Source organism: Coptis chinensis, chromosome 5, assembly GCF_015680905.1.
Source record: "Coptis chinensis isolate HL-2020 chromosome 5, ASM1568090v1, whole genome shotgun sequence".
In the NCBI taxonomy this organism is placed as follows: Eukaryota; Viridiplantae; Streptophyta; class Magnoliopsida; order Ranunculales; family Ranunculaceae; genus Coptis; species Coptis chinensis.
The window spans coordinates 98,476,797-98,495,566 of NC_141460.1; the positions used below are offsets into that span (position 1 = coordinate 98,476,797).

Sequence of the window (18,770 nt, forward strand, 5' to 3'; positions counted from 1 at the left end):
ATCACAGTTGTTCTTCTCGTTGCTTAGAATGATGCTTTGGTGATACGGAATAAGTAGATTGTGGGTGTAGGATTCAAGTGGTCATGTTTCAATTGCTTTTATTCTTCTCTTTCATCGTCATTAGCTTGAATGAAATTCTTCTACTGTCTTCTTCCACTAATTGTTCGGCTGGGTTTCATCTTCCATACCCGTTTGGTGATCCCTTGAAATTTGGTGACAATGGATATCCAGCATTAGCGCTCAAATACTTAGCCAACCGAATTGTCATTAATGTTTCCGACCATCTTTATCGTGTGCAATGCATAGATCATAATCGGAAACTTGTAACAGTAGTGGACGTGGATATAGCTGAACCAGATTGTCCTCAACCACGAAGAAATGTCTACTGCCAATATGACCATCTTCTACAATTGCACCAACAATACTCGTACCCCAACTGTGGAGCAACTTCTTCCTTGTCCAGACAGATACAACAACAACAACAGAAATGAACGTTCTTATGCTTTCACTCTAAATAACATTTCAGAAGGATTTAACCTGTACAAAACTACAACTCTAAATATCAATTTTTGGCGAAGTTTCAGTCTTACAGAGAAAATTATAATTATGATTTTTAAATTTAATTTCCACAAATCTAGAATATATGTAAACTCACTTCTCAGACAGCAGTTCAAATATGGATGGTATTAGGAATGGAAATAGAGAGCATAATCATCATATAATGCACTCAAAATTCTAACAGAAAAAAGCACAACAAAATATTTATACAATTCAATAAAATGAACTCGTAACTATGGTCATGCCATGTATATGTTAACGAAAACCACATGTTTGCATTGCAGGCTCAAAAACTACACTGAAGGTCATAATTGGTGAGCTTATTATATACTACATATCACTTAATTGATCAACTATTTATAAAAACATTTGCTGGTTTAAATCTAAAAGCAATCTCTTGTTTATAGGGGTATCCACTGGAGTCGGAGGAGTAGTACTTCTAATCTTATTGGTACTTTACGGCAAGATTATTTTCTCATTATGCTCTTGTTTGAGGAATAAAACAGAGAGTTCAAAAACTGTAGAAGCAGTGTTCTTGGAGAACTACATGAGGATTATTTCCTTGTTATGCTCTTGTTGGAGGAATAAAGCGGAGAGTTCAACGAATGTGGATGTGTTCTTGGAGAACTATGGATGTCTTGGTCTACAAAGATATAAATATTCAGATGTCAAGAAGATGACCAATTCATTCAAGAATACATTAGGCAAAGGAGGATATGGCTGTGTGTTCAAAGGACAGCTTCGTGATGGCCGTTTAGTGGCCGTTAAGGTATTAAATGAATCCAAGGGCAAGGGTGAAGATTTTGTCAATGAAGTTGCTACCATTGGCAGAACAAACCATGTAAATGTGGTCAGCCTTCTCGGCTTTTGTACTGAGAAAACTAAACGAGCTCTTGTATATGAGTACATGCCGAATGGATCACTCGAACAGTTTATTTACAAAGACAAGGAATCAAGTATCACACCTCCTCTAGAATGGGAAAAACTTTATCAAATAGCACTTGGTGTTGCTAGAGGGTTGGTATACTTGCACCGTGGTTGTAACACCCGCATTTTGCATTTAGATATAAAACCTCACAATATCCTTCTAGACGAAGACTTCTGCCCAAAAATCTCCGATTTTGGGATGGCTAAACTCTGTCCAACAAGAGATATCAGTATTTTGTCATGGTTTGGAGCTCGAGGAACTCCAGGTTACATTGCACCTGAAGTCTCGTTTAGAAACTTCGGAGGGGTGTCTCACAAGTCGGATGTTTATAGTTATGGAATGATGGTGTTAGAAATGATTGGTGGGAGAAAGAACATTGATGCAACAGTGGAGAACATAAGTGAGATTTACTTTCCGCAGTGGATATATAACCATCTTAAACCAGACTTCAATATAGAAGGATCCTCAGAGATGTTTGAGGAGGAGACAACAAAAAGATGATCATTGTGGCTCTTTGGTGCATACAAACACACCCAACAAATAGGCCTTCAATAAGCAAGGTGGTGGAGATGTTAGAAGGAAACAATGAAGAGTTGCAAATGCCTCCAAATCCTTCACAATCTTCTTCTTCATCATTATAAGAGTTACTCTACAGCCGAATTGGGATTTGTGCTACGACATTGCTCTTGAAATTTACTATCTTTAGGGAAGACAATTTCACTGTTGACACTTGACACCTTGGCAAAGACTGCTACAACTCTTACAGAGAATGAGTGAGTTGTTTATGAAGGCAAACCAGAGTGGATTCACAAATGGGAAGAGCCTTTCCAAATTTCTTATAGATTTCAGTGAAATATACTTTATTCCATAGTTATAAATGGAAGTAATGGATGCTTGATTGAGCCTGAGCTTAGACCTTAGAGAAGCAGCCTGTTGCTGCCTTCCTAAACACCTTTTGTCCTTTTTTTGTTTTATTTTTAATACAATTTAACTTACCCAGCAAATGAAAAGAAATTTAGACAGAGAAGGGTCTTATTGTACTAATTTTCAGCAACAGTAAAAGATATATTATAGCTTCTTTTTTCAAACTTTATCTAATGACAAGATCGATCTTCAAGCTACATGCATAATTGCATATGACTCTTCGGTGATACAGGGCTTTATTAAACAATCCAATGATGTCAATTTCTCTCAATGTCAATGGTAAATTTAGGATTGCTCGGACTTTGTTTCTCTTATTTTTTAGTTAAATTAAACGTATTAGGCTATTTTTTATTTCTTCTCAACCCTGTTTTTGAGGTAATTTTTGCAGGTTCTGTGTTTGACATCTTTAGCCCGATGGTGTAACTTGATGCAAAGGAATATGTACTTTTCATTTTTGTGTTTCTAACTTTCTATAGGTTGAGGTTGGTTAAACTGATATATTGTATTCTATTCTGCCTCAAACTGTTAGACATTTTACAACACATGACACAACCGAATATTTAGATTTACGCAAATTTTTGGCCTAAAAATGATAGCTTTACACTATAGTGTAAACCCAATTAAGAATGTGTAAGGCGACAGGCACCTGTCCTCTGTCATCTTATCGAATTTAAAGGCTCCATGTGGTGCCACTAGGGACCCTAATATATATTTACGGCCTCGTATATAGTTCACAGATAACTCAATATATAGAGTGAGAAAAAAAATCAAAATACATTCGTATAGTAAAGGAGATTCAAGTCAAGATAAGATCAGAGATATCAAAAAAAATTCCACCACGTCTAAAGTATACAAGTTATTACTTATTGGATGCTATGCAGTTGTTGCAGCAACCTACCATGAGTAATGAATTCATAAATTTTGTGAAGGTTAAAGTGGGTGCCACATGAGGATGTAGTATAATGCAGCTCTATAAGGTAGGTGGCTTTTGGCATTCATAATCGGAGCGTTCTTGCTGGTTCAGTTACAATGTCTAAGAACATTCATTTCCATCTTAGCACATGTAAAGCTAAATGAATTGAAGTTTCTAGTTGGCTTTGTTGTTTCACTTCTTGCTTAAAATTGTATACAGATGACTTAGAAATACAGAACATTGTGTCAACTGAGTTGGTGACCAAGAAATAAAAGAAGATTAGCAGAGGACTAGAGGAGTAGTATGTGCTCAACATTCAAGTAGTCATGTTTCAGTTGCTTCAACTCCTTACGTTCATCATTATCAGCCTGAATGGAGTTCTTGCAGAAACATCCAGTTATTGTCCGAAGCTACTAATATTCGATATCCATTTCGGTATCAAATTAATGATGGGGCTATTGTCGGTGATGATGGATATCCAGGACTACTGATCAAATGTTCAGAGTATCCATATCGTCTGTTCATTAATATCTCAAACCACATCTATCATGTGCAACGCATATATTATGAAGCGAAAATTGTAACAGTGGTGGACGTAGATATAGAAAAAAAAGAAGAATGCCCTCTACCAAGAAGGAACGTCTCATTAGAATCCATACCGTCTTTACACTACTATAGTAAACAAGCCAATATGAACATTTTCTATAATTGCACAAACATTGGAAATGTTGAGCAGGCTCTTCCTTGTCTAGAGAATAACAACAACCAACAACAACAGGAATACCAGTAAACGTTCTTATGCTTTCGTTCGAGATAACATTCCAAAAGGATTTAACTGGTACAGAAACTGTGAGGAGAGTGTGGAGGTACTATTTGACGCCTTCTACTTTGATGTCTCTTTAAACAGGAATATCACACAGGCATTAAAATTGGGATTTCCGCTAAGCTGGTCGGCGCCTAGTGACTGTGAGGATTGCGAGCGATCTGGTGGACAGTGCCAGTACAATAGTACTGGTGCTTCTCGTTGCCACCGCAACAATGGAGAGTTCAGGGATAGAATCTGTCCACAGACGCATCCGGGTATATCTTTCCCTCTTGACGATCTGTTCAACTTTAATCCATAGATATTCAACAACTAATGTCTTATTGATCGAGAATCTTATTTATCCTCTGTACTGATTATTTTATCCGCAACCAAAAGGTAAACCCAAATATTCATACTTCTATCATAGAAGGGAGAATTCATTTTTTTTTGTTTGATAAGGTTTCAGTTGATAGAGTGGTGTATTTGTTTTTTTATGGTTTTTACCTCAACAAAATAGTTTCAGTATTAAATTCAGTTATCTTTACTTCTGAAAAAAATAGTAGGGTAAATTAGTAAGTGACGGTCATTCATTTAATGTATTGTTAATGAAAATTTCATGCTTGCACTTACAGGCAAAACTACCGGATCAAAGGTCATGATCGGTGAGTGTACTATGAATATACTTCACAGAATCCTACCTTCTTTGATACTTCTAAGATGTAGCTTATTTTACCTTTTCTGCTTATAGGTGTCTCTACTGGAGTTGGAGTATTATGTTTCATCTTACTCGTTATTTATGGGAGGACTGTTTCTTCATCATTATACTTAGTAATCTCTCATTGGAGGAATGGAAACAAAAGTCCAATAAATGTGGAAGTGTTTTTGGAGAACTATGGATGTCTTGCTCTACAGACATACAAATATTCAGATATTAAGAAAATGACCAATTCTTTCAAGGATACATTGGGCCAAGGAGGTTATGGCTGTGTATTCAAAGGTAAGCTTTGTGATGGCCGCCTAGTGGCAGTTAAGGTGTTGAAAGATTCCAAGCAGAATGGAGAAGAATTTATCAATGAAGTCGCTACGATTGGCAGGACGAACCATGTTAATGTCGTTGGCCTGCTGGGCTTTTGTAGTGAGGGGACCAAAAGAGCGCTTGTGTATGAATTCATGTCAAATGGATCTCTCGAAAGGTTTATCTACAATGAGAACAACTCAAGCACCACACCTCCTCCTTTGGGATGGGAAAAGCTATACCACATAGCACTTGGCATTGCTAGAGGGTTGGAGTACTTGCATCGAGGTTGTAACACCTGCATTTTGCATTTCGATATAAAACCTCACAATATCCTCCTAGATGAAGACTTCTGCCCTAAAATCTCCGACTTCTGTCCAACGAGAGAAATTAGTGTTGTGTCCATGGTTGGAGCTCGAGGAACTATTGGTTACATTGCACCTGAAGTCTGTTGTAGAAACTTTGGTGGGGTTTCTCACAAGTCGGATGTTTATAGTTATGGAATGATGGTGTTAGAAATGATTGGGGGAAGAAAGAACATCGATGCAGCCGCAGAGAACATGAGTGAGATATATTTTCCGCAGTGGATATATAATCATCTTAAACCAGACTTTAATATAGAAGAATCCAATGGGATGTTTGAGGAAGAAACGACCAAAAAGATGATTGTAGTGGCACTTTGGTGCGTACAAACACACCCAACAAATCGGCCTTCAATGAGTAAAGTAGTAGACCTGTTGGAAGGAAACAATGATGACTTGGTAATGCCTCCAAATCCTTTTCTTGATCTATCTTCACTATTTTCTTCTTCGTGGTTATAAGAGTTGGTGTACCGCCAAATTTGGATTTGTAGTAGATTTAGTGTGACTACATTAGATGTTCTACTTCTGAAGTTATTGCCAACTTATCGAAACCAAATGAGTGGCAAAGATTATCTCTTCTATTTTTGTTTTCATAATACGATGTACAGAACCTTAACGTTGTAGCACAAATTTGTGTAGTGTGTCGTGGTTCCCGTGTAAATTTGTGATCTGAGGTTGAATTCTAGACCTTTTGATTTTGCAAGAAGTCCTTGTACAGCTTGAAACCCCACTCTTGCTAACTTGACGGCAAATACCGTTATGAAGTCCCAGCAGGAACTTCATATGATTATTGTTCATCTCAATATTACTACTTAACAAATTAGACAAATTTTTAGAAAGTAAAACTATAAATCTGTAGTTAAAAATAAAAACTGCCCATGGTAATCTTTGGCTGTAATAAGTCTGTGACTGCAACTTCAAAGGATTCAATCTCATGACAAATCAATGAAAAATAATTGGCTCATGAACCTCAATTTAGTTTCTCAAATAGCAAATGTAAACATATGTAGTGGAAACAGAGGAGGTATACAATAATTGTTCTTCTGGAGAGGTTCCATCAAAGCCATTTCCCATTCTTGAAAACAAAACGGGGGCATACCCATGCTTTAAAAAGAGCATATTTGGTGTGGGTATTATTGAAAAATACATCCATTTTCTCTATCCGAAATCTTATTGTCACTACTGTTCCTATGCCACCATAATTACTGTGACAAGGTAAGATGTCCTCGTAATAACATCCATGTGAATTATACATTTTAAAATCCAGTATGCATATACATGTTTGTAGTCACTAATCATGCACGGATAAGTGTTTTCCCTTCACATACATCGCAAATGTTGTAGCCAAGGCCTTCACAGTATGGACATTTTGTTCCCTTGTCAACCCATTCCAGAAACTGCAAACAAATTGAAAATGTGCCTGTGAGGCAAAATTATTTAGTGTATTGAAAATGTGCCTGTGAGGCAAACAAATTGAAAATATTGATATATTGATTTTGAATACTACTCACGTGCGGCTCGATGTTTGGCTCGCCAGTTCCAATGACCATTATTAGTTTCAAGTTATAACCAAAGTCCAGTTTGGGAATCTGTATCTAGCTTATTCCTTGTTAACTTCTTAATATGTTAGATATAGACAGTCAGATCACTAGTACAATGGACATTTATTTCCAGAAGAGAGGGATAACGCTCATTCAAAAATGCAAAGCTTACGGGGATATTTATAAGAAGGCAAATGCTCTTCGGCCTTAACAAGTCGAATTCTTAAGCGAATTGATAACAGACATACCTGTGCATAATACCCCCCTCCCCACGACAAGCAATACACTTTGTTGTTGAAATTCCACCTTGCTTGCTGAAACCTTTTTGTTTCTGCCCACAAGTCTGGATGAATCTTCCCACGGATTCTCTCCAAGAAGGAAGACATGTTTGTATTCAACACCATTGCTGACTTGGCTGTATACATTTCCAAAGCACACCATACAAATGGCCCCATCAAAATTATCTTATTCTTAGCAGCATGCATTGGTTGAGGATCCTGAACTTGGTACGTGAGGCAATGGGTTTGTACAAATCTTCACTTCTTGAGCACCAAAATACAATAGTTCTTGTTTGCTGCAAAACGAGCAGGTCTTGGGTTGTTCCAAGGGCTACCATCCATTAATATAAGACTTCAAAATGGACAATCCGTGTCGGATTTATACATATTTGGGTGTCAAGTTATGTTTCTGCTTAAACAATCCGTTGAAAGGTAGGGTTATTCTTGTTTTCTACTTACTATCTTAAAACCTCCAAGAATATCTTGCAGAGTAAAAGACACATGGAGATACTTTGCTACATTGCAGTGGAACAGGTACATACTAATAGACGACATCCCAACAGTATAACTATATAAGCAATAGTATCCAACAGAAGGTAGCAAGACATTATAGGCCAACTATCTAACAAACCATGAAGCATTTCATAAGCATTAACAAGGTTTCCACCATAGATTAACTAAACAAACCTTTCCGACTCTGATCTGCACTTACATGAAAGTTAGGGGCAACTGCTCCTTGCGCCATAAATAACTTTTTCAAGAGTTCAGCTGTCATAATTCCATCTTCACAAGCACCTAATGAAGTATTTAATTTATATATTGGTTACTAATATTCTTCCATTTTCTTTTATTTCTTTTTTATTTTTATTTTTTTGTGAAAAACAGGATTAAGATTTCCCACCATTTTGATGATTTTATAAAGAAAAATGACTGAGCAAGCAACAAATACACCACTCACTTGCCAAGTTTTTACAGCACGATCAGTCCCACTCGAGAAGCTAGAGAACTCCAGGCCATATCTTCCTCACTTGAATAAAATCCCAGTTTCTGTAATGCTTCCTATCACGATCACACCCCTATTAGAATCCAAATTTTACTTCAGAGATTAAGTTTGAACACTTTCAACTCATAGGTGAGAAACCAAAGAAATTCATGTTACCACATAACAAACTTGGGTTACTGCTATCCGGTATAAAGTGTAACAACAGACAATTAAGGATATTTGCTTTATACATTTTATCAAGCGCATTACATTTGGATCCCTGTTGCATAGTGGGTCACAATCAAGTTCTTGTTCCAAAAAAAAACGTCTCCAACTTTTCACTATAGTATATATGAGGCCCCTTCACCACTCACTTGCCAGGCAAAAAAAAGTTTATAACCAGCGCGCTTTCCGCAACACAGAATTGAATGCTATAGAGATCTGACTACTGCAGAAGTGCAGAACACAATGTAATTAGTAATAACACCATGGTCACAAAGCATCATGCCAATCTGTCTTGACTACCCTCATTTCTGTGGTTATGTTAATTGTCCTCAGAATTTTTATTCATCAGTGCATGCTACATTCCAATGTACTTCTCATCTAGAGCAAAATATGAAACTGTCGCGCAATTTTTTTCATCTGTAACATTTCTTATAAGTGTCATAAAAAATTTATATGGAATTATTCAATTCAAATCATATATAAATAAAATCAATCAATCAACCAAACTCGCCTTGAAATTTCTTAGCGGAAATGCAAGCAGACCTGCATTGCATGTGTTGGGGTTTATACCAATACCAATTGATTCCCCCACTACACAGGTAACTTGTATTTGAACTTAATTTAACTTCATACAAATTCTAAATATCAACTACAATCTATATTAACATGCCCAACTCACTAAACAACTATTAACAACAAATAATAATGTAAAACAGAATTAAACGCATACCACAATACAAAGATATCGTGGCTCTACCATGGTGCCTTTTTCCAAGAGCTAGTAAAGTGGGAAGGAAGATTACGTCTGATCTCCTTTCGGTCTACACCTTACTTGATCACTCTTATCTCTTTTCTGAATTGTATTTTTGTAAATGTTATCTCCCAATCTTGATAGAAAATTTCAAGATTGGGTTTTCTCGACTTTTGTCTTTGCTCTCGTGTGTTTTAAGGGGTGTTAGGTTTTCGCCAAAAACTCTAACTCTTATTATCAAAACTCGCGAATCCACAATTTCTTTGAAACTATGATCACAAAGCATCATTTCGATCTTTCTTCAAGATTTCTGTCGAGCGTTAATTCGCGCTGAAGGTATTGGAGGTCGGCCAAGGCATGAGTGCGGGTCGCACTTGGGTCAAGACCAATCTGAGCGCGGGTCGCACTCAAACTTCTCCAAGCAGAAATCAACTCGTTTTCTCTCCTCATGTGAGGGATAACGACAAGAATCTCCCCCTCCTGAACAGTGAGGGGATACCTCCATGCAAACCAAGTGGGCCTAAAATAACTCTGACCACACATTATATTGATTTGCTTTGATTGACTTCTCCAAGCAGAAATCAACTCGTTTTCTCTCCTCATGTGAGGGATAACGACAAGAATCTCCCCCTCCTGAACAGTGAGGGGATACCTCCATGCAAACCAAGTGGGCCTAAAATAACTCTGACCACACATTATATTGATTTGCTTTGATTGAATGGTGGAAGACTTGATGAAGTCGTCTATGTTTGATTGGCAGAAGACTTGATGAAGTCGTCTATGTTTGATGATAGATGAGCTCTATTATTTGAAAATCGTGTCCACTTCAGTTGCTCAGGAGTTGTAAACAGACGGTGCTTTGGTGATCGATCAGAAATATAGTTGTCATGTTTCAATTGCTTCAGTTCCTCACTTTTGTCCTAGTTCTCATCGGCCTGAATGGAATTCTTCTAGTCACTTCCGAGACGTGTCCAGCCGATTTTTATGTTAAATACCCGTTTCGACTTAATTCAGGTGACAGGGTTATCTATTCAAGAAGGGGCTATTCAGGTGACGGGCTTATCTATTCAGTTGGCGGGGATGAAACATATGCTGATGAAGGATACCCAGGCTTAGTGCTGAAGTGTTTAAACTCCCGTCTGGTCATTAGTATCTCCAACCACTTCTATCATGTGCGAGACATAAATTACAATTCCCGAGTTGTAACAGTAGTGGATGTGGATATAGTAGATGAGCCAGATTGTCCTCAACCACGAACAAATGTCTCGTTACAATCCACACCGTTCTTACACGTTGTTAATCCTTTACTATTTGACAATATGACCTTTTTCTACAATTGCACCAACAATACCCAAAATGTGAAGCAGTCTCTCCCTTGTCTAGACAAATATAACAACAACAACAACAACAACAATACCAATCTACGGTCTTATGCTCTCCTTGAGGCTGACATTCCAAAAGGTTTTAACGGGTACAGAAACTGTTTGGAGAGTGTGGTGTTACAGTTTGTTTACGCTATAACCTATCCTAATAGTATTGATCTGGCACTAAACCTAACGCAGGGATTAAAACAAGGGTTTCAGCTCAGCTGGTCTACACCTACTACTGAATGTCAGGACTGCGAGAGTTCCAACGGGAGGTGCCAATATAATAGTACAGGTTTCCGCCATTGCCGCTGCTATTACAACTTTCAATATAACTGCCCCCAGTTTCATTATCCAGCAGGTATGTTTCTAAATTCTTCCTTGCTTACTCTCTTGTTTCAACTTAATACTTAAACCTGATCCCTATTTCAATAACTTGTGTGTATACATCATGTAATGCTGGGTTAAGTTACTTTGATTATAGTAGCCTGTTAATCATCTTTTCTTAATTCTACATTGTTATCAAACAAGTTATTCACTGTTTTAAGTAATTTTGCATACTGTTTAAACTTTAAAAGTGGTTCCAACACGAGTTTAGCATGAAAAATCACTTTTCAGACAGCAGTTCACATATTGTTCGTATTAGGAATGGAGGTAGAGCTTGTAATGCACTCAGAATTCTATAAAAAAAGAAGAAGCACAACATACAAAATAATAATTGTATAATTCAATAAAATGGGCTTGTAACTATAGTCATGCCATGTATATATTAACGACAACCACATGTTTGCATTGCAGACCATCGCGTAAAAGGCTTAACTACTGGTGTAAAGGTCATAATTGGTGAGCTTATTATATACTACATGTCACTTGATCAACTCTTTAACAAAACCAATTGCAGATTTTAAATTTAAAAGCTATCTCTCTGTTTATAGGTGTATTCACTGGAGTTGGAGGATTAGTAGGAGTTGTACTTCTGATCTTATTGGTACGTTACAGGAAGATTATCTCCTCACTATGCTCTAGAGTTGGAGGAGTTGTACTTCTAATCTTATTGGTACTTTATAGGAAGATTATCTCTTCATTATGCTCTTGGTGGAAGGATATAATGGAGAGTTTAGAAAACGAGGAAGTGTTCTCAGAGAACTACAAATGTGGTCCGCAAAGGTACAACTATTCATCAATCAAGAAGATGACCAATTCCTTCAAAGAAACATTAGGCAAAGGAGGATATGGATGTGTGTTCAAAGGACAGCTTCGTGATGGTCGTTTAGTGGCAGTTAAGGTATTGAATGAGTCCAAGGGTAATGGAGAAGATTTTGTCAATGAAGTTTCTACCATTGGCAGGACTAACCATGTCAATGTGGTTAGCCTTCTAGGCTTTTGTACCGAGAAAACTAAACGAGCTCTTGTGTATGAGTTCATGCCAAATGGATCACTTGAAAGATTTATTTACAAAGAGAATGAATCAAGCTTCACGCCTCCTTTGGGATCGGAAAAACTTTACCAAATAGCACTTGGCATTGCCAGAGGTTTGGAGTACCTTCATCGTGGTTGTAACACACGCATTTTACATTTCGACATAAAACCTCACAACATCCTTCTAGATGAAGACTTCTGCCCAAAAATCTCCGACTTTGGGCTGGCCAAACTCTGTCCAACGAGAGATGTCAGTGTCATGTCCATGGCTGGAGCTCGAGGAACTATAGGTTACATTGCACCTGAATTTTGCTTCAGAAACTTTGGAGGGGTGTCTCACAAGTCGGATGTTTATAGTTATGGAATGATGGTGTTTGAAATAATTGGGGAAAGAAAAAACATTAACACAAGAGTGGAGAACATGAGTGAGATATATTTTCCGCAGTGGATATATAATCATCTTAAACCAGACTTCAGTATAGAAGGACCATGTGAGGTGTTTAAGGAGGAAACGACCAAAAAGATGATTGTAGTCGCCCTTTGGTGCATACAAACACACCCAACAGATCGGCCTTCTATGACTAAGGTGGTAGAGATGTTAGAAGGAAACAACGAAGAGTTGGAAATGCCTCCAAATCCTTTTCTTCATCCAACTATACACTCTTCTACTTCATCGTCATAAGGATTTCTCTACCACCAAATTTGGATTCTGGCTCCTTAGCTTTTTTCGATTGTTATCCTCCAATGGCAAGATCAATCTCCAAGCTTTTATTAAACTACATGGCTTTATTAAACTATCCAAATTTGGACTCTTTGGTGCTATAGGGCTTTATTAAACTATCCAAATTTGGACTCTTCGGTGCTATTTGGACTCTTTGGTGCTATAGGGCTTTATTAAACTATCCAAATTTGGACTCTTCGGTGCTATAGGGTTTTATTAAGAGCACTTCTTCAGTCTTGTAGTCGTAAAGTCGCAGGTCGTCCAAGCGCTTTGGATTCAAGATTTCTACGCCTCAAATACACACCCCTTGATGAGTGGCCGAGATGTAATGGCGCACCATACATCTCGCGCACGGTAGATTTAGCCTTTTATTAAACTATCCAAATTTGGACTCTTCGGTGCTATAGGGCTTTATTAAACTATCCAATACTGACAATTTCTCTCATTGTCAATTACAAACTTAGAAGTGTTTGTTTTTTGTTTTATTTTCAGTTTATTTTTATTAGTTGAATAAGCATTAGACTATAAACTATTTCTTCTCAACCCTGTCCTGTTTTTGAGGTAACTCTTGCAGGTTCCTGTGTTTGACATCTTTAGCCCGATTTTTTTAACTTTATGCAAAGGAATATTTACTTTACATTTTTGTATTTCTATATGCTGAGGTTGGTTAAACTGAAATTGTAGACTATTCTGCCTCAAACTGTTAGACATTTACAACACATTGCACAACCGCCGTGACTGATTATTTAGATTATGCACATTTTTGGCCTAAAAATGATCAGCAGCTGAAAAATAGATTTACGCACATAACAGTGTGAATTTGTGTAAGGCAACAGGCACCTGTCCTCTGTCATCTTATCGAATTTAAAGGCTCCATGTACTGTAGTTAGGGAGCCTAATATATTTACTGTCTGGCATGTAGTTAACAGGTAGCACAACATATAGAAAGAAAAAAAATCTGAGTACATACTTAACTATAAACTGAGTACATACTTAAAATCTGTGAAGGAGATTCTCCTCAAGTCAAGATACATACTTAACTATATAGTTGTTGCAGCAGCCTGGGTTAGAGTGGGTGCCACATGAGAATGCAGTATAATGCAGTTCTATAAGGTCGGTGGTTTTTGGCATTCATAATAAGAGCGTTCTTGCTGGTTTCAGTTACAATGTGTAAGAACAATCATATACATCCATATTAGGCTATTACCAAATGTACAACTAAAATGAATATTAGAATTAGTAAATTTTAGATCTAGCTAAATTAGTTAAATTAGAATTCGAGGTGGGCTATTTAGTTTTTGGGCCACTTTTTAATTGGATAATTTACAGTTGGTCACCAATTGATCATTTATTTGCATTTGGGCCAAAATTGACGGTTGCTCATCCATAATTTACATATTGACACATTTACCCTTAGGACCAAACCCTAATCAAAGACCATTAATACTGAGTAGTTGAGAATGCTCCCAGTGACCCACGTCAGCCCTCCTTTTTTCTCTCAGACTGACACATCAGATTTTACCTAAAAAAATGAATTCTACGCCCTTTTTTTAGCGATTTCAATTGTTCGTAGCCCAAAATACATAAAAACCCAAAATAGATAAGTAGATAAAAACTTCTTTCTTAAATCTTATCTCCTTTCTTAAATCTCTATTCTTAAATCTTATCTCCGTTCTTAAACAAAAGGAAACCTGAAAAGTGAGAGCTAAGTAGTAACTAACTTACTGCAATGATAGATTAAATCTGCAGACATTTGAATCTCTCTCTCTAGAATATATACTATTTAAATTTGGAGGATGCAGTCTAGGGGGATACTATTTATTCATGCTCAAGCTTCATAGTATTCACGAGTAATCTGATATTGAGCTTCCTTGCTGATCTTGGTGGTCTCTATGCCATAAGTTTTTTCTTTTACTTTTTGATGCAAGTTATTTTTTCCCCCTTAACCTAAGAATAAGAGAAGTAGTACAAGGAAAAAGCCCTGATTCTATTACCAAGTTTTTCTCTGAACCCATCATGCCCAAAATTTGCACATTTCCTGTTACTCTCTGAAGATGGAGCAGTTTCAACGAGCTCTTCTTCAGGCACTTCTTTAACATGGTGCAGTTCTTGGGTTACGGACAAAACAGCTGCATCAAAAGACAATATGTGATCTCCATTTCGTCCAAAATTTACTTCTCTACCATCGTAGATTGGGCTCCTAGATATCTTCAAAGCTGGTTTTGGAGAGAGCTGCTTATGGTTATTTATGCCCGTAAACCAAGAAGGAGGTAAAGGGGAGCCCAATCTTCCATTCAACTGACCAGAATTGTCAGATCTGTATGGACTCTGACCCAAATCAATCCAAATTGAGTTGTCTGACGATTCGTCTTCACTAAAAAGTGGACTCCTCATGACCTCCCCAACTGAGATGCTGTTCCCTTCTTCAAAAATGGTGCTTGCCCCATCCCTGTCTGAGCTGTTATCTTGATCCATATCAGTCTCAAAAACATCCCTCACCTGAGAAGAACTGAACACACCAGAAAAAGGAGGCAGCTGTGGACCCGTATTAGTTTCAGGCGTCAATTCATCACTTGCATCATCACCCTGGTCTTCAATTCCTGCTAACCCATCCAGACCATCTATGGAGTCACATAGATATTGGGGGAAGACTGGAACAATCCTCACCATTCCAGAACCAGCGCACCCGCTTTGGTTTTGTAGTTTTCCCATCAAAGATTTCTTGATCAGAAGGCATCCAAATCCAATTGGATCAGAGCCAAATACCCGGTAAAATGATGTAATAATAAAATCTGGACGGAAGAGCGACAACCCGAGTGAGTCCATGTCCTTGGGACCGAGAGAACCTGCATCAAGCAAGACATGCCAGTTGTTCTGCTGAGCCAATGCCATCCACTGGTAAGAATACTTAGCCCCAGTAACCCTGGATTGAACAGGGAACACAAAAAGGCCGACTGCGGAATCCTTCTTCTTCCTCTTTTTAGTAACAATCTGCTTTCTCAAATCTGTCGAGCAGAGTTTCAGGGTTGGCCATTTGAAACAAGCACTGTTAGTTTTTGCACCCTTTTCTTTGGCACATTGAGCCATCCAATTTACCGACTGACTATCGTGATCAAACATGGTCAACAGTATTATGGTAGTATGATTTAATTGATTTATAAATTAATATTATTTATTGAAGTATGAGTTAGGGTAATTCAGTACAGTTTCAATTACTAACCGTATTGATTGATGTATTGGCTCATCTTTGATTTCAGAGGGTCTGTATCATGTCTCAAGTTAGAGCAGAGGAGTTTGATTACATGACAGACGATGAGGAAGACATGGGTGGTAATGTCGTTGGAGATGCAACAGACGAAGAGTATTACTATGGAAGTGATGGCGAAGTTGTTCTAATACAAAGCACCACACCGATATTCAAGTCACTGATATTAATGGCTCGGCAGAGGTCGAATTTTGTAGTATCAAGCTTCCAGTTTCCGGTGAGTGTGCTAAAAGGATCTGCTTCCGTCAATCAATTGGTTCCATGTATTTTCAGTTAGTTTAATTCTCTCTGACAACAATGCTTGAAAAAATCGTATTACCTGATAGACAAAAAGTTTTGAAATGATTTACCGCTCTAAAACCGAGCAATATGCTTTGTGCTTTGTTTTTGTGACTGTCCAGAACATCCATGTTTCTCCAAAATAAATTATAAGACAAATGCAAGTATCTACAGCACACACCTTATTACTTCTCCTTTTCATTTTATGGGTTTGACCTTCGTGATTGCAGAGCAACAAGAATCCTCCGCTAGCAACTGGATGGGACCTGCTGTCAAAATCTCACTTCCGAGCTATAGGTAATATCTCTAAGATTAGCTTTGTGTTTTGATGAGATGATCTGAATCTGAGGTTTAACTGATACTTTTATGTTGTTGGAATGCAGTGGAATGTTGTTTAAGTGAAGCTCTTGGGGCAATTGGTTTGGAAGGTAATATTCCCCTTCTAGAAAAGACATTGGTGTCAGATCCCTGCTCAGGAGGTGAGAGAAACATGTGAATTGGCTCTTGAAAGAATATAGCAACAGAAGAATATTTGTCAAAATGAGGATTCAACAAAAGAGGTTGCATCACCGTTTCTTTCTGTTGATCCAGCCGCACCTGCTTCTTGCTGTTCTTCTGTAGATCAACTAAGGGAAGTTCTTCTGGATGAAGAGAGAGACATGTATCAACGATATGCGGCTCTCTTTGCTCTTCAAAATCGTTGTGAAGATGTAGCTGTCAGTGCCATAGTTGATTCGTTAGGTGCTAGAAGTGCTCTTTTGCGACATGAGGTAGCATATGTCTTAGGCCAGCTTCAAAATAAAGCTGCCACTGCTGCCCTTTCTAGAGTACTTAAGAATGTTAGTGAGCATCCGATGGTTAGACATGAAGCAGCTGAAGCACTTGGATCAATTGCAGATAGCCAAAGTGTCGAGCTTCTTGAGGAGTTTGCAAAAGATGCTGAACCCATTGTCTCCCGAAGCTGTGAAGTTGCTCTCAGCATGTTGGAGTTTGGAAGATCTGGAAAGTCCGTTGAGTATCTCTTCATGTAGACACCTCAGGTGCAATATAATAGCCTACTCTATCAGACTTCGATGCCTTGCCTGTTTTTTTATCAGTCATGCCCATTACAAATGCAATTGGTTATCAAGCAATTTGCATATTGCTGGCGTGGTGCCTGGTTTTAGTATCTGGTCTTACAAATGTATGCTACTCGCATTGAACCAGCGATAATAAAATACATATATATATATATATATATATATATACTGATTTGTTATCCAGCTCCAGTCTCTAGAGATTTTAAATTTGTATAGATATTTATTTTTTATTTTTATTTTTATTTTTTTTTCTAATTGCTGTTGTTGAAGAGTTCAAAAACAGATGGTCCACACGGTTATAAAGGATCAAATGCTATGAATATGGTTCATAAGTTCAACAAGGAATGTGTTAACTTTCAGTATAGATTTCAGAATGGTTCATGTACCAACAAGGAAAGTTCACCAGCTCGACTCAAGAAAATACGTAGTATTAGTTATTAGGAACATCAAAAAGTTGGTCTCCCCTTTTTCTTTGATAACGAATTATTGGTTATCTCCTATGTCACTTATTTTCTTTTTCCCTAAGAATTCATTTTTTTGGGGGGATAAAACCCTATGAATTCATCATCACTTTCGTGACAAAAGCAAAATGCTCTATTTGGTTGACTAGATGAAACTGGGACAAATCTGCAGGCTTCCATATCCAAGGACGCTAGATTGTCTTAAAAATGCTTTTAGCAGTCTTGTGGAGTCGGAGCAATTAGCTTCATTACAAAACTAAACAAGACAAAAGTAAAGATTTGTCATTTTTTGGCACACTGCTGATTAAATTAGAGTTACAACGTACAAGAACTATTTTTATCTCCATATATCTACCCCTACCAACCTACCTATTGCTGCGCTTATGATGTGATGTACTTAATGAAAAAGTATGACAACAAATTCAAAGCAAGTTAAGCGAATAATATAAGCAGACCCCTTAATCCTAATAAAAGGTGGATTAGTGGGGGCATGAGTGCAGCTCAATGCACAACTTTGCCTGCTTGCATTTCTGTTTGCCTAGCTATTATTGCAGGTTCCATTTTGAGCTGTGCACACTTGAACACAGTTGGAATGATGTTGGTTAGCTGTGCTTGATAGTAAGTCTATGTTTCTAGGGATGCAAACACAATACTAGATTATTACAAAAAAAAAAAAAAAAAAAAAAAAAAAAAAAAAAAAAAAAAAAAAAATGACGTGCACAATCTCTTAGTTTGGGGGTCGGTGAAACATCAGATAAGTCAGTTAAACTGAAATAAACTTGAGAAGTTGGTAACTTGGTTTCAAAAGAAAGGGTGGTAATTCAACTTTATGAGACAATAATTAATTATTTATATACAAGTGTACAATGATGCAGAGCTTCTTCTATATTGAGAATTAGT

The 18,770-nt window shown here is 37.5% G+C and overlaps 4 protein-coding genes and 2 pseudogenes across 8 annotated transcripts in view; 3 read left to right on the forward strand and 3 right to left on the reverse strand.

Annotated features, from left to right (window-relative positions):
- Positions 1–378: 378 nt before the first annotated feature.
- LOC147500827 (PR5-like receptor kinase pseudogene) lies at positions 379–2,271 on the forward strand (annotated as a pseudogene).
- A 1,727-nt stretch (positions 2,272–3,998) lies between these two features.
- LOC147500828 (LEAF RUST 10 DISEASE-RESISTANCE LOCUS RECEPTOR-LIKE PROTEIN KINASE-like 2.4) lies at positions 3,999–6,313 on the forward strand. Its single transcript, XM_086562411.1, has 3 exons — positions 3,999–4,403; positions 4,761–4,790; positions 4,877–6,313. The coding sequence occupies exons 2-3, from the start codon at positions 4,784–4,786 to the stop codon at positions 5,962–5,964; spliced, it is 1,095 nt and encodes a 364-aa protein (XP_086418537.1). The 5' UTR covers positions 3,999–4,403; positions 4,761–4,783; the 3' UTR covers positions 5,965–6,313.
- A 158-nt stretch (positions 6,314–6,471) lies between these two features.
- Positions 6,472–9,080, reverse strand: LOC147500829 (protein disulfide isomerase pTAC5, chloroplastic-like; annotated as a pseudogene). The gene is made up of 6 exons (XR_015197089.1): positions 9,075–9,080; positions 8,283–8,383; positions 7,795–7,942; positions 7,306–7,510; positions 7,017–7,067; positions 6,472–6,902 (listed from the first exon to the last, which is right to left on the reverse strand). The product of XR_015197089.1 is annotated as a protein disulfide isomerase pTAC5, chloroplastic-like (transcript).
- The window catches only part of LOC147500830 (protein disulfide isomerase pTAC5, chloroplastic-like), a 71,502-nt gene continuing 59,549 nt past the window's right edge, over positions 6,818–18,770 (reverse strand). For all 3 annotated transcript variants that reach the window (XM_086562412.1, XM_086562414.1, XM_086562413.1), the window contains exon 7: positions 6,818–6,856. The gene's annotated coding sequence lies outside the window, so the exon portion shown is untranslated. The remainder of the gene's footprint in view (positions 6,857–18,770) is intronic.
- LOC147500831 (LEAF RUST 10 DISEASE-RESISTANCE LOCUS RECEPTOR-LIKE PROTEIN KINASE-like 2.4) lies at positions 9,911–17,533 on the forward strand. Of its 2 annotated transcripts, XM_086562408.1 has the most exons (7): positions 9,911–11,007; positions 11,445–11,489; positions 11,582–11,634; positions 16,044–16,268; positions 16,561–16,627; positions 16,714–16,809; positions 16,922–17,533. In XM_086562408.1, the coding sequence occupies exons 1-7, from the start codon at positions 10,170–10,172 to the stop codon at positions 17,359–17,361; spliced, it is 1,764 nt and encodes a 587-aa protein (XP_086418534.1). In that variant the 5' UTR covers positions 9,911–10,169; the 3' UTR covers positions 17,362–17,533. The 2 variants fall into 2 exon arrangements, with proteins under 2 accessions (XP_086418534.1, XP_086418533.1); XM_086562407.1 differs by lacking the exons at positions 16,044–16,268; positions 16,561–16,627; positions 16,714–16,809; positions 16,922–17,533 and having other exon boundaries at positions 9,980–11,007; positions 11,582–12,884.
- Positions 13,096–15,921, reverse strand: LOC147500832 (uncharacterized). Its single transcript, XM_086562409.1, has one exon. It carries the CDS (start codon positions 15,904–15,906, stop codon positions 14,734–14,736), a length of 1,173 nt encoding a protein of 390 aa, XP_086418535.1. The 5' UTR covers positions 15,907–15,921; the 3' UTR covers positions 13,096–14,733.